Source organism: Pteropus medius, unplaced genomic scaffold (genome assembly GCF_902729225.1).
Source record: "Pteropus medius unplaced genomic scaffold, Ma_sr-lr_union100, whole genome shotgun sequence".
Lineage (NCBI taxonomy): Eukaryota > Metazoa > Chordata > Mammalia > Chiroptera > Pteropodidae > Pteropus > Pteropus medius.
The window spans coordinates 6,851,052-6,867,485 of NW_024344378.1; the positions used below are offsets into that span (position 1 = coordinate 6,851,052).

General features: G+C 37.2%; 1 protein-coding gene across 2 annotated transcripts in view; it reads right to left on the reverse strand.

The window, feature by feature from the left end:
* The window catches only part of USP6NL (USP6 N-terminal like), a 139,599-nt gene that overhangs the window by 62,771 nt on the left and 60,394 nt on the right, over positions 1-16,434 (reverse strand). Inside the window, exons 3-4 of one of the 2 annotated variants that reach the window (XM_039871062.1) lie at positions 5,544-5,693; positions 1,670-1,737 (exon numbers count right to left, since the gene is read on the reverse strand). In XM_039871062.1, the coding sequence (XP_039726996.1) occupies positions 1,670-1,737; positions 5,544-5,598 (123 nt within the window). In that variant the 5' untranslated portion in view covers positions 5,599-5,693. The remainder of the gene's footprint in view (positions 1-1,669; positions 1,738-5,543; positions 5,694-16,434) is intronic. The other variant, XM_039871063.1, reaches the window with a different exon arrangement.

The window sequence follows — 16,434 nt, forward strand, 5'->3', positions numbered from 1 at the left end:
TGACACTATCCTGCCAAGGTCAGAAATGATCTCCCATTGCCAAAACCGGGGGGGCCTGCTTCAGCCCCTGACTAACGGATTTTTTCGGTGCACCTGTCAGTGTGGCTCACTCCCTATTCCTGAGTCTTCATCATGCCATGCCACTCCTTGTCCCTCTCTAACTCTTCTTCTGATGGCTTTTTCATGGGTGCCTTTCACTGTATGAGTGCCCGGAGCTCTGTCCTCAGTCACTGCTCTCCCACTCTATCCTTAAGGCTAACCAGCACTGTTGGTGCAAGAACCCCAAATGTCACTGTCTATACCAACCACTCAAATTTCAGACTCAATACCCAACTGTCCTGTGGACCCCTCCATCTGAGTATGTTTTATAATAGTCTGCTCATGTGTTCTCCTCCGAATAGGCCGGGAGCTTCTTGTGGGCATGGAGTGCTCTAATTCATGTCTATAGTGTGCATCCCCAGGGCCTGGCACGACACGTAGCCTGGTCACTAAGTGTTAGCTGCATGAAAAAAAAAATGCACGCAAGCATGAATGAATGATAGTTCTTATTGGTTTTAAACCAGTTAAGCAGTCAAATAAATTAATTAGGTTTTTCATGGACTACACTAAAACCTAATCACAATAATGGGAAACTGTCTCATGTTACAAACTACCAACTTAATAATGAACCTGGGAACATAACAAGTGAGTTGCACACTGCCTGTATGCTCCCTGGAAGCAGGGCACAGTCCAAATGGCCTTGTGTAATTTTATGCTCCTGTTATTCTCACAAATAATTAAAAATAACACATATGAAATTACATGCAAGTGATATAAAATATGACATTTATAAATAACTGCTGAGACTCATCGCAGACTTCGAGAGGTAAGGTAATAATGAGACAAGTCAACCATCGACAATTGTGATTTCCTAGGGCATCGAAAACCAGATTCCATAACTAATATAAGGATAAAATGCTAATGGAGGTTATATATAAGTGTATAAATTGAAATTTTCAGATCCAGGTTAAATTTTCAATAACACATATGAATTATGAATAAAATGGGTATTTAATTCTACATACTAACATATTAAAATATTTATTAAATACTTAGTATGAGTCAGGAACCTTCTAGTTATTTAGGATACAAGAGTAAATCAATAAAAGAAATTCTTACCCTCAGAGAGTTTACATTCTAGGAGTGTGAGCAGACAACAAAGTAATAGTATAATATATGGTACACAGACGTAGTAAGTGCTATGGTGAAAAATAAGGAAGAGAAAGGGGATACGGAGTGCAAGGGGTGAGGGGAAGTATCAAACAGTGTGGTAGAGATCTCACTAAGAAGGTATTATCTGGGTAAAGATAGGAAAGAGGTAAGGCAACAAGGCATGAGAATACCCAGGATATACGAGTTCTAGGAAGACGAAAAAGCCATTGCAAAGGCCCTGAGGCAGGAGCAAGCCCGGTGTGTTGAAAGAACAGCAAGAGATTGGAGCGGCTAGAGCCAAGGGAAGGAGGGAGAGAAAATTTAGAGATGAAGTCAGAGAAAAAAGATGACTTCAATGGTCACATGAAGTAAATAAACTTCTTCTGTAATTTAAGCTCTCCAAAAAGCAAATCCATTTCTATTTATATGTTTTTTTTTCCTAATAAAACTTAGTCAAAGAGTAAATATGAATACTTACTCTGTCATATTTAGCAACTATTTCAGCTCGCTCCTGGGCAAGTTTGAGTGCTACATCCTGGTCCGAATCTGTGGAGAGATCAAATTTAGACGAACTGTTATTTAAAGATCATAAAGTTAATTAATTATAAAACTAAGACGAAACAAATACAAATAAAACAATAAATCCATACTGCCTAAAATGACAAACCAGCAAAATGAAACCTAAAAGGATGAGTTAAGTATCTGTAAAAACAACCTTGAAATATCAATATATCTGCCATTTCATTTTATTTACGATATCCAAAAGAAAGCAAATTTATTTACATACCGTGAACTTAGGGGATATGATAAATCTTATCCCTCGAGAATCAACTTTGGATCCAATTTCATAGAAATGAGTATTAAAGGAAAAACTGACCTGAAAGCTCTAAGTTTTCAGATGAAATCCATCTGAGTGGATGATAAGAAGAACATTCAAGAAGGCTTTTAAAAATGAGGGTAATTTGTCCACAAAATAAACTAGTGTGATACACTTCAGGAGTTAAAAAAAAAATTCTTTCTCTTACATGATGAAAAATAATCATTTTTTCATTTAGCCTCTCAGGTCCTCCTTTATCGACTGCCCCAAATACTATAATAATCTCTAGTTTTACCCCCCACACACACACTCGCCCTCACACATACCCTTCTTTCTTATTATTACCACCAGGCATCTTTCAAAAAAACAAATCTGACAACAAAAGTAGAGATTCTAACATGAAACAGTAGGAATATGATTACACATCCCAAGTACCATGAATAAAAACAGAAGACCAATGACAGACTGTGTATATGGCATGTCTGATCAAGAAGCAAAAGGCAAGCATTCCATTAGAAAACTGGGCCAAGGGCATGAGCAAGAAATTCAGAGGAGTAACAACAGCAGCGACAACTATGTTTGTGTACCTACTAAGTGCCTGGCAGATAGCAAGATACTGCCAGGCAGCAGATTCTACTGTGAAGAACACTTTGCATGCCTTATCACATTTAATTCTCGCAACGACACTCTGAGATAGGTATCGCATTAACCCTATGACACAGATGAAAAAAAAATGGGGTTTAGAGATTTGAACCAACTTGTCTGAGGTCATAATGCCAGTTAACAGAAAAGTCAGATTCAAACCCAGACAGTCTTGACTCTATAGCCCATAATTTTAACTATTACTTTATAAAAGTGATTACTAAAGACCAGAAAAAGGACTTCCAATTAAAGATGGCAGACAGAACACACATTTTGATATCCATTCATCCTATAACCTCACTAAAATAACAGAGGGGTCCTTTAAATCCCCTCCCTCAAAGGCTCAGCGAATGGTGATTCCTGAGGACAAGGAAGGGTGGGGTTAAAAACAGGGAATTGATTAAAGGCATCAACTTCTTTAGAGTCGAAGGGATGTGTGTAGCAGAGGTTGGGTGCATAGAAGAAAACCAAATCCTCACCCCTCAAAGCTGGAAATCAACTGATAATGCCTAATGAATGCAGCAGGAGCAGGAAGTGACAATAGAGGCCCGTTCGCTCGCACTATGCAAGTAAACGAAAAAGAATCAGCTGGGTGAGCAGGGAGCTCTTACTTTTGTGGGGTGGGCAGAGAGGAGGAGAAGTATGGAAGTCCGCTATTTTTCAAAATAAGTTTTACAGACTGCTGAATCTTTAAACCAAGTATAGCTTTGATAAAAATAAAATCTAAATTTAAAAGCCAAGACATGAGGCAGGGCGGGGGTAGGGGGTCAAACCCATTAGAAACTAAAGATACACAAGTTTTAAAATATCCCTTTGCACCTATCTCAGACTGACCAAAAAATGCAGTTATATTACTCAGCACTGACAACAGTGTGAGGCAATGTGCAGCACCTGACACTGAGGTACTATAAAATGTGTAGTATTTATAAATGCATCAAATCTTTCCAGAAAGCAATTTGATAGATGCATCAAAACTCTTAAAAACAGACATATCCTTTGCCTCATAACTCTACTTCTAGGAATTTATGTCAATGAGATCATCAAACAAAGCACAAGGTTGTTTATAATAGCAAAAAGAGCAAAATGGAAATTTGTAAATTTTTAAAAGATTATTTGGTAAAAAATGTTTATGTCACTGCTTTTCTCAGTCAGACTATAAAGTGTCAATATGCTATCCTTTGGGAGGAATGTGAATAGATGATAGAATGGTTCAATAAAATAACAAAAATACAGACTAGCTGTTCAGATTTTCCATTGAACTAATGCCATCAAAAGGCTGGGAAAATAATATACATATTCATTTTCCTATTTTAGATGCATGAACTTTTGTCAATTCCATTTTCCCTCTTCTGTTGCCCAGCTTTAAAACATCATATTCACATTTCTACAAAAGGGTAGGGAAAGCAAGTCAATATAAATTAATATCAAGCTAGGAAACTTGACTATTCATTAAGTTCTATTTCCATTATCGAAACAGCTAAGCATGAATTTCTATGGTGATTAGGCCAAATTCAATTGATGAGTGTTTTCTTTGAACATATTTTATACCAGTCCTTTATCTCTGCTACCAGTTGTAGGAGTCTCAACTATATTTCCAACTTAACAACAAAATGTTTAAAAGTACAAAGGCAAGAAATGGAAATGGTATGGAGCTTGAAAGTGAAGATGCAAAGTAACCCAAGAAAACATCATTGTGACAAACTACAAGATAGATATAAAGCTTTACATGAATCATCTATAGTCTAGAGATATCCAGAAAAGAAATCCTAACTAACAGAGGTCGTACTGAAACTGGATGAAATTGTATCCTAACTTTATGGAAGACAGGTGATGTACTTTAATATGATTGGAAGAGTTGACTCTAAAACAAATAAATGTTCTATATCTTTAAATTACTTTAGGAATTCCTTATCCTTGTACTCTCTCATGGGGAAAAATTTTGTAATATTAATGAATATATTCTAAAAAGAGAGTAAATTTAAAGTCAAACTAATTTTATAAAAAATAGCCAAACCTGCTTCTTTGAAGAGACTAAATGTAAATATCAATCTTTCTCAACACTGAGTTTAGAGATGTCATTCAATAACCCATATTGTGAGACAATCACCTTTAGAGTAAGAAGCAGTATCTTTAAGCAGAATTTAGAATAGTTAAATTAAGTTTCAGAATGCCTGATCTCCAGTTGAGAACTTGGTTAAGAATTACACTCAAATACTCCCTTTGGTTTCATTCTGATAGCTTATTTAGAAATTCCATTGCAAGAACAAAGAGCTTGCCCTAAAACATTGACCACAGGGCTATCAACAGCTGTCTTGTGTCTGTTTCAAGTGTGCAGACTCTCAGACACCTATCAAACAAGGAAAGCTGTGTTACTTAGTACTTACATCACATGTCATTATCAAATTTTAAAAACCTACTACATTATTCAAGCCAAATTAAATCAAATTATTTTTATTGACTTTACAGCCACTATCACATGGTTTCAAAGTAAAAGAGGCATATTTTAAGCAGTAAGGATAAAAAGACATTTGGATTAAATAAACACTCTAGTATACAAGAAGACATCTCTGGACAAAAATTTATGGAAGCTATAGCATTTTAAGAAGCGTTTTAAAAACTAACAACTATAACATTTAAGACCTCTAATTCCATTTAAACCCAAGAACTTTTAAAAATCAAGTATCCTTCTGAATTACATTTTTTAAAAGCAGGCATTATAACTTATCCACTAAGTTAAACCCCAAATTCTAATGAATGATTCATTTAGTTATTAAGTTTCAAATTCAATCCAATAAAACAAAATTGAAAGCAGACCATTTTTCCTAGAGTACATTTTGAAAGATGAATGTTAAATATATATAAATCGACAATTTCAATTTAAAAAGTACGTTACCCTTTGTTAGATAGCCAGTCTGGCCTTGGGAATTAACAACAGCTTCAGTCCTCATACAGTAAATTTATCTATTCCAAGATTTCGTTATTATTTTAGAGTTCTCAAGCACACCAAGGGTGTCAGGTGTTAACTCACACATTCTGCAACAAACTGAAACAGAAAAGTGGAGGGCAGCTCTACTTTAAACTGTGTGAAACAAGCACAAGAAAGAAGTTTGAGATGCATTCTAAGGGGAAAAAAAGACCTTGCTGTGGTTACACAGACTACAGATATTCAAACAAAGATGATATTTGTTGAGGGTAAAAACATGTCTTTCATGCTACATCCCAAGTATGAACCACACCAGCCTACACCCAGCATTCCATCTCATAACAAACAGGGCTTTAAACAAGTGGCTTCAGAATATGCCTTAATCTTGTACTTCAAAATTAGCCACATTCTATGGCTTTTAATAAAACTTGTCATGGAGCAACAAAGAAAGTTTTTACTTAAAACATTAAACTAAAGCTAAGTAGGAATGTTCTTCTCCTCAAATATAGTTTATATCTTAACAGAATCTTAATGATAATTTTTATTGTGAAAAATTATCACATATTTAACATGTATTTGCATAGTTTCAGACACTATGCAAATACATGTTAAATTCCGGAAGGTTTTGGAAATTTTTAACACACCACACGTATACAAGTGAAACAAATGTTTTTTATAACAATATGTACAGCTACCGTAGGATGGCACTGTGAAAATTTCTATTCCATTCTACTTATTCTTTCCCCTTTCATCGCTTTCTCCTTTCTTTGAAATGGGTCAGGACCTACAATTTGGAAACCACCTTGCAAAAGTATCAGCCATGTTAGAGGCATGCTTATGAACATTAATTATACTTAACTGGACACTAAGAAATTAAGTTCATGCCCACCGTAAGCCAGTTGTAACAGTCAATAGAAGCAAAAGGTCTCAGAAGCTTAGAAAAAGGGGAAAATGTCAAGTCATACACCAAGGAGTGAGAATCAGACGGGCATCAAGCTTCTTATCAGCTAGAAGATAACGAAGCACTATTTTCGAAGTTCTGAGAAAAAAAAAAATCATTAACTTAGAATTCTATACCAACCCGAACTATCAATTAAGCATAAGGAAAAAATAAAAACATTTTTAGATATTAAAAGGTTGGTGACCTGAAGAATGACCCTCCCCCAAATATCCACATCCGAATCTCTGAAACCTGTAAATGTACCTTATATGGCAAAAGGGATCTGCAGATGTAATTGAGTAAGGATCTTGAGATGGAGAGATTATCCTGGACCATGCAGGTAGGCCCGATGTAATCGCAAGGTACTTTATAACAAGGAGACAATTAGGTCAAAGAAAGAAATAGGAGATGGGATGATGGACAAAAGAGGTTGCAATGATGTGAGAAAGGAAGGAGTCTGAGCCAAGGAAAGCAGGAGGCCCCTCCAGAAGTTAGAAAAGGCAAGGAAATGGATTCTCCTCTACTGGCTCCAAACCCTGCTGACGCCCTGACTTTACCCCAGTGAAAGTGATTTCAGACTTCTGGCCTCCAGAACTGTAAGAAAAATTTATGTTGTTTCAAGCCAGCAAGTGTGTGATAATTTGTTACAGCAGCAATAAGAAACTAATACAAGGGTTCAAAGTTCATTGCCTTGCGATGTTTCTTTTAGAAAGAATTTGAGCATATATTACAGAAAAACAAAAGAACCACCAAAAGAATCGACAAAGACGCTCTAGTGTCCAAAGTTAGTCAGGCTCCACAGCGACTCTTCTCAGCTAGGCCTTGACCTTGGCCTCGCATCCCTCACCTGCCTAATCCAGCTGTAGCAAGAATCCTGCTAAGTCAGTTGAGCAAGAGTTCCCCAGCCCGCACCTGTGATATCTGATCATCCTGGCCTGCCTTTACCAAGAATCCTGTTAAGTCAGTTTAGCAAGAATCCCCCTACCCTTGACGTCTCCTCTCAGTAACTGTGCATCCACCGAATTCCTTACTCCACTAGTTGGCTAGGAATCCATCCCCACGTGTCCTTATTTGTATTTGGCATTGAGCCTGATCTCTCTTCCCTGTCATGACAGTCTTAGTACCTATTGCAATAGTTCTGGATAAAGTCTTCTTTACTGTTTTAACAAGTGTCAGAATAATTTTTTCTTCAACAGAATCAAAAAGAGAGGCAGACACAGGATCCATGAAATCTCAGGAAGCTAAAATTAGACATTTCAAGATGCTAACTCTGCAGCTGCCTAGAGAGCAACCAGCTTACATAAGAATAAGAAATACAAGGTATCTTCAATAAGAAAACAGAGTCTAAGCAACAAATAAGACCATGGATATTATTAGCAACACAGTAAAAGCATACATATAAAAGACACCAAAAAGAGGGTTAGAGGACTATTAGAAATCTCAGAACGAGCAAAGCAGAGAGTGACAGAATTCAGTCCAATATGAAGTAACAGACAAAGAAGCATGGCTGTGAATTTGGCAGCATATGGAAAAGTGAATTCATTTGACCTTGACACTTTCGACATTAGGATTATATTTCCTTCCTACATAACTCATCATAGTATTTGAGACTGAAATAAATGACACTGACATTATGATGATTATGTAAAAATTTCATTGGCTTTTAATGTTCATAATCAACAAAGTATCTAAAACTAAACTCTGATCTGCACACATACACATACCTCCCTCCAAACGTAAGCCTCTTTCCTAGAAGCGCCACTGTTACCTACCAAAAATACTCTCCACACCATACAAGAATCTGCATGTATGTATGCGCACACACATATATCTAAACCCCCTTTTCTATTCAAAAACTAGACTCATTCTATAAGTACTTCAGCATCTTACTCTCTTTTGCTTAACAACACCTACAAATCTCCTCAGTAACCTGCCAATAAAGGTTTAGCAACTGGTTCTTGAAGGGAAGAAGAAAGGCCGTGAGAGACTTCTCTGGTTTGTGACATCTGCCAATTTCCATGCTGCGATACTTCCGCTATGGTGGCCAATACCAAGCTACCAAGGTGATGTCACTGAACAAAGAGTTCAGTCTGGTTCCAATATATCAATGCATCTACCACTCCCTTTTTCACAGCTGTAAAGTTTCATAATGCATTAACATAGTTTATTCAAAAAGTCCTCTCTTAGGAATCTGGACTAGGATAAATTGAGAGAATCAATTTGTAATGGGAGTTAGATGAAACATCAGGAGGTAAAGAGCATAATAGGCAATGGTGACCAAAGGCAAGCTGAAAAAATGAGGAAGCAGAAACTTCCACCAAGCTGAGAAAAAGCAGCTGTTGCAGAGAGGAAAACAGTACCTGATACACAGAGCAAAGCAAAGTCATAATCGGAGAGACCTTTTAGCCCCAAAAGAGCCAGCCCATCCCTGAAGCTGCTTCATGCATCAGTTCTTGATGGCTTTCGTTTCCAGTTCAATGTACAGTATTCATATAGCAAATGCTTTTTCTGAAGTAATTTGAATAAGTTGCTCATGTCTATGACTTGAGTTCCTTAATTCCATTTCATCTTTCAATCAAGTGCCTAAGCAATGGTTTCAGTTTTTTGGATTACTTTCCCAGTATACCATGGACTAAGATACACCAAGAATAAAGATTTTTTAATAGTAAAATCTTACTAGGCACCACTGCTAAAAACTTGAGCCTTTATTTTGCCATGCTCTAGATCCAGGCTAGAAAGAATGTTCAGAGGAAGAATAAGCAGAACTAAGCAGATCAACAGCAAAACATAACTAAAAACAAACTAAATAAAGGAAGGTACACCAGTCACAAGAAAACCTGAAATATCACTTATTTAAATTGGTCATTCTGTGCAAGATGAAATTAAATTTGTGCACCTAAACGCTACGTAGACCTGCCCTCCCCTTGAGAAAGCTGTTTCTGAAATAGCATCCCAGGATACCGAGATAGCCTAAGCCGGAAGCACCATCTGTGGCCCTGCCAGAAGAACTGATCCAGAATCCCCTACCCGCTTTTTTCCCTCCATGGGGGCTGCAGGATGGGTCTGTAATCCAATGCTCCTTTGCGCTCCAGCCTAGTCCCATTTCCATCTCTTATAACTCAGCTAATTCCATGTTGAACAGGTCTCATCAAAAAATGCATAATCTCAAAAAGCCATTTATCTCCTTCCTTCCCCCAACAATGTAATAATCTTAGAAACATCATTTGGCTTCCTTTCCTCTTTCTCATGTTCACTTGGGAACAACACAACAACAAAAGATTCTGATCATAGCTGCAATTATAAAAACAGTATAAATAATCAAGATCAAGGAGTAGATAGTCCAAGGCCAAAAGCTAAGCACGTGAAAGAACCAGTGCCATAAACGCAAAGTCCTCAGAAATGCCCAGATCTCTTCAGCAGAGCCACACAAGTATCCGTGTACATCTTCATATTCCTCTGGTTTAATATATGCATCGTCTAATTTTTAAAAAGCTGTCAAAACAATCCTAAATGCTCTTCAATTTTAGCTTTTATTTTAATTATCAGCATAAATATGGTTTTACCTTTCCATTCAAAATATTCCATTATATCACTATTAGCAGTATATCAACACTCTAATATCATGCTTTAAATTAATTGTTTTTAAATTTTCCATTAAATTTGCAGAACGCATTTCTTCAAATTCTTACATAGAAGCCCTACTTTTAAGCAAGGAGGGTGAGTGGGGTTGAGAAGAGATATAGCAAAGTTCTCCTGACTTGATCTCCCACCTCCCCGCGGGGGACCCAGGACCTCTGCAGAATTGCCCTTGCTACACAGATCAAGCAAGGACGTTGCACCCACCAGCCTTCTTTTGTTAGTGCATTTGTAATCTACTGCTCAAACAATTTCTCTTCCAGTCGGTTTCACAGAGGCTCCCACAATTCTCCAGGTCCTCCTTTTCCTTTTACAAGTAAGAAGATTGACATTTTAAAATTGGTAGGTTGTTTCATATATATATACATAGTCATATATATATATAATATATAAAAGCAAATATTTTAAGACATTTAAGACTAGGATACACATCTCTAATATTTTAAACACGGAGCACCCAACATCAGGCAGGTATTTTATATTTCTATAAGTAACAAAATATTTAAAATTATAGTTTTAACACCAATTCTTTGGCAGACTTCTATTACTTGCTTCCTAATTTCTAGAAAGATAAGAAACTAATTTTTAAAGTCCTAGAAACAATTATTGACAAGGATTCATTCTAAGAGAGAAGATAATTTTTTTCCTCCTATTTAATCATGAATCATAAGCTGCTTCTAGGTGATCTTCCTTAGCACTGCCCATTGCCATAAAGGTAGAACTGGCCCCTGCAGCCTAGTACCCTTGATATTTTATTTAACATTTAGTACTACATGTCTCTTCTATTAAACTGTAATCTCCCTGACAAAAGACAGTACCTCCTCCATCCCAGTATCTCTACAATCTATCACAGTGCCTAGCACGTGGTAACTGCTCACTAAATATTTCTTAAAAGGAAAAGAAAAATTACTCAAAATTCATTACTAATGTGAATTATTCAACCAGGTAACCACCTAATATATCAACTGGTTTTTTAAAATTAGATTTAAAAGCTATTTTTCAAATGTCCCTTCATTGCAAAAAGTACATCTTTGTTAAAGATTCTTAGCTTTCTCATATATTTTATTCTGTTTTTTTTTTAATTCTATTTTAAGGTGGCATTTAAGATTTTACTGAGTCTAAAATTCAGACATGAGAAGTCACAAGCTATGTCTAATTAGTACTTCTGATTATTTACTAATTCTTCATATCCATTAAAGAATGAAGGAATAAATGGATGGATGGATGGACGGACAGACAGACAGACATAATAGACAGAGATGAAGGGAGCCAGAAGCGCGTTTGTCACGTCTGTGTCCCCACCTACTCTCTGTGCATGCTTTCCCTTTATCTAGCATCCTAACCTACTCGCAGAACCTCACAGTCTCAATGTCTTTAATGGAAGGTCCTGTTCACTTGGCTGTGTGTGCTTGCATCGTGTGACAGGGCCACATGGAGGGACTTCGGCTGGAATGACACTCCAGGGCTCTCTCCCCACTCTTCCCTCACTCCTCTCATGTGGGCAGAAAGACATCTGGAGTCGAGTCTGAAAGGAGCACCTGAGCGAGGCTGGCTGAGCTCGCACCTTTCCCTCTCAGCCACCTGTCCCTGGGTGCCTGCCCTCGGATCTGCTCTCACGCGGGAAGGCACCTGTCCGGAGGAGAGGCATGGGTTTGCTTGGCAGTGCTAGTCACCCAGCAGGTAAGTCTTAAGTCAAGGTGGGCTAATAAGCCCTTTCACTTCAGATCTAATAACATGCCTTCCAATCAGCCAAGAGGAGCCATTTTGATCTCCCTCTGTCAGTCTCCTGTGTCTTCCTTCTCAAGGAAAATAATATCGCTGGTTCCCTAGAACTCCCAATCAGACTAGTACCTCCTACATTTATATGTAAGATGACTCACAGAGAAAAAGGATGTGAAGTGATGTAACAGTATTTAAATACCATTACTACTGATGAGAAACATAATTACTGGTTGTTGAATATAATTCCGACATCTGGGGGCAGGGTTGAATGACAAAATTGCCAACAACAGATACTTAGAACCAAGACAAGCAAGCATATGAGTCATTTTACTCATTTAAACCCGCCTACAGTTGCTAGCAAACTAAAGATTATACCATGGCTGTATTTCCACCAGTATGATCATTTTAATGGATGACACAGACTGGTGTGTAAAACTCCTTGTTTGTAGATACTTCATAACCTGTTTAGTGAGAGCTTACTACACTGTGCTGGGCATTCACTATACGTGATCTCACATATGCCTCACAACAAACTACCTCAGTTTTCTGACTATCCCCAGTTTACCTATGCGGAGCCTGAGGCGTTGAGAGGTTAAGTCATTGAGGTCCCAGGGTGAGTAAGTGGCAGAACAGGACTTAAAATCGGGCTATCTGACTTCAAAGCCTGGTTTCTGACCAGCAAGCTATTTTGCTGAAATGCGAGTGGATGATGTTTTTACATTTCTTCTCACTTCTTCCAGTCCTTATACTTCTTTTCTTAGAAGAAATCTATCTGATTCCTGTGATTTCTTAACAGTTGTGTTTTCTGGATTCCAGTAGCCTTCCAATCTTATCTCTAAATTGTCCATTATTTGTGCAAAATGGAGACCAATGGTATTGTAAAAGATCCAAGAACTATTTATATGAAATGTTCTTTGCGACCATAAGCAACTGTACCACCTCTGTTGTGTTTTAAGTTGTGTGTTTTAGGAAAATAACAGGAAATAATTGAGAAACATTTTTTTAAATGACGGAATAATTATCAAATGGATATTGATGTTAACGTTACTAAAATACTTTATGCTTTTACTAGATGCTAAATCAAATGCCTTCGTGATTAATTTCTAGGATTATAGCAAGAATTCTGTTGAATCCGCTTCATTTACTTAACTCTCACAGCTCTTCCTGCTCACTCAGAAGTGTAAGCATGTACAGTTATATTTATCACAATAAAAGTTTGTGTTGAATTCAGCCCAAAGGACTGAAGAAATGATGCAATTACAGCAAATTCTTGCAGGCCAGATATAAGACAAAGGGGACAGAAGAAAATTCATAGACTGGCTCACCCTAATAGTAAACAACTAATTCCACGGACAGTTTGGCAAGCCTTATTACCAACCAAATGGTAACTTTTCTACTCTTTAAATCAAAAAATGAAACGCAAATACCAAATTGTGCTTAAAACAGCATACAAAAACTAAAATCCAATATTACCTACAACAACTAAGTATCACAAAGGAAGAACTCTATTAATACATAAAGTATGAGCTATGCAAGTATGATCTGGTCCCTGAACATCCTTAGCTTCAAAGTGGAACAAAAGGCCATCAAAAGCCAGAAATTTATGACATAATAAATAAAGCGTTCATAACACACTGAAGCTGTCATCCATTCAAGCATTAAAAAAAGACTTCCTTAAGCTCCAAGAACAGCACCACATAATTCTCACAGCATACAGCTGCGTTCAACACACCTCATCTAATAAATCCAAAGAAGATTATGAGTATCTTACATGTGTACGTGTGTTTAATATATGTATTCTTTATATCCTATTACTGTTATTGTGCTAATAATGTTGTATTAGGGTAACTTGTATAAGTAAGATTTACTTACATAATAAAAATCAAAAGTGCTACACATACATGGAAGTCACTGATCTGGAGTCTAGATGAATTAAGTACCGACTAGGAGCTGGGCTCCAAAGGGCTCCTAAGTCACAGAAAGCATTTATTCTGCACAATCTAAATGTTTTATGTATATTATTTCGTTTAATGTCCTCATATCAAAAATAGCATTATTGTTCACTTAGTGTATGAGAAAATTGTTAGGTTAATTAAACTTGAAAAGATCACACAGCTTTGAAATTTGGAAGTGGCATCTGGGACAAGGCAATGTCTCCAGAGTGCTCTTAATCACTCCACATGGCCTTTGAAAAAATAAAATGGCAAGCAAATGAATAAAGGTTTATCAAGAATATCTATCAACAGGGATCCTCAAAGTAGCATTAAATAAGGGCAAGAGGCCAAGGAAATGCCCCCCAGTCAATAGGAAGCCAAGGAGGTGTTTCTGAAATAGAAAAGAGGCCAGAAAAGCGGTAGAGAAAATGAAGCCTCCGTAATAGCTCACATCTGTTGAGCTATTATTATACATCAGGCAATGTGCTAGGTATATACATTATCTCATTTAATATTCAAATAGCCCTATTATTATTTACATTTTACAGATAAGGAAAATGAAACTTAGAAGTCAAGCAAATAGTCCAAGGCTACATCAGTGTCAGAGCCTCAACTCAAACCCACATCCAGAAGACTCTAAAGTCTGTCCTCTTGCCCACTATGCTACAAAAGTTCAGAGGGAAAGACAGAGAGAGAAATGTGCCCATGTTCCTCTAAATTAATAAGGTATAAGCTGCCAAAAGCTAGTGCACAGTAACCAGGAAGTAGGTGAGTGGATTTCAGTGGGCTGAAACCCACATGTGCTGATTGTGTTTCTGCAAGTGAATACCCAACTCCAATAAAAAGGAAAACCTTCCTAGATCTGCAAATGTTGACTTCCCCAAATTACTCCTGTTCATTTTCAGACACCCAAGTTTCCACGGTTTCACTCTACTGACACCATAAAGCTGCCACAAAGTTTTATAGATATAAAAAGACTTTTAATAGTATCTAATTATTATAACCAAGTAAGCAGATTTTTCCAAATGCTAAATTGGGGAGCTAAGTATTGTTTTCATATACAACTAGAAACAATTAAGTGACCAACTGCCAGACCCCAGGCAGGAAAGAGGGAGACATGTGCTCCCCACCTATGGATTAGAGTCTTTGACTTATATTCTCCATGCAATGTAACCCAGCCCTACTGTACTTTCTTTCAAATCTTTTCAGCCACATCTTTATTTTTTTGTATACACAACACATATGAGTAATGATTCATTAACCCTAAAGTATAATGAGCTTTAAAAAACAATATTTCCAACACTACCACTGGCAGTTTGTAATATGTAAATATTGTACAAAGACATAAGTATTTCCCTGACAAAGACATCTTAATAAAACAAAACAGATACTGCTCATAAAAGCTAAAGGAATGGGGAGTGAATTTATTACATCATTGCCTAGATGGAGGCACAGTTGTTTCACAAAACAACCATTTACTAAAATTATTGTGTCAATTCAATCTGAATATCATCTTGGAACATAAATGTGCATAATTTAAAGGAAGAGCAGACACCTTCACAAACTCTTAACTCTTCACTTATACAAATACCAAAATATAAGTGAAACCATTTTCAATTTGAGTTAGAGAAAAATCAGCACTGTAGCAAACGAATATTACCATCTGTGATAAACAACTGTCTAGGACCAGGAAACAAACCCTCCTGACTTTGGGTAATTTGCTGGTTACTAGCAGGATAGGTAATAAAGCTTCCTTAGCTTTAGACTGAGAAAACATCTCAAAAATAATTTTATAATTAGCCACAGTTTTTGTGACCATGTGTTTCTTCAGCAGTGTTGTTGGAGGGCTGGCCATGTGCTCAGGACCCTGCAGTGGAAAGGGTGATCAGAGAGCCTACCCAAGGGAGCCAGGGACCCCAAACACCACAGCCGGAAAGGGCTTCAAGAGAAGTACATGCAGTGGGCTGTGAGAACATGATAGAGGAAGAAATCGACTCTGGTGACAGAGTCCGGAAAGACCTGAACAAGGAGGTGATTTTTCATTTGACATCTCAGCTGTATTTGACAACGTAAAATATTTCCTCAGTCTTGAAACTCACTGCCTAACTGTATAACTTTCCCTCGGTTCTTCTCCTACTGCTCTTGCTATTTTTTTCCTACATATTCTGTGTTAATTCCTTTCCTTCTGTTTAGTCTTTAAATATAAGGTTCCCTAGGATTTGCTCTCTAGGAGCTGCCCATATCTCATCCGTGGTATTTGAAAAATTTTAATGTTTCATCAGTTTCAACATTGGAGCAATTCCTCAAGGCCATGACATGTAACAATTGGTAATCTTCCTGAGGCATGAATTTGAACCATGAACGGTGTGTACGGAAGCCGGTCACCTGCCTAGTGAGAGAACATAGCTGCAAGCCAGCGCCTATCAAGGTAGCTTTGTTTTTTTCTACGTATTATCACAAGCACACCAAATGTCCTGGTGGGAGTTAAACAAAACAAAGCAAAATGGAAAATTTAATGGCCTCAAAAAGAAAACAAGTAATATTTTCTAAGTATTCCTGAACTGAGGGATTTGCAAAAGTAACACAAAATGAACCCCCTAGATGTGCTCTAAACAGGTCTTAAATGATG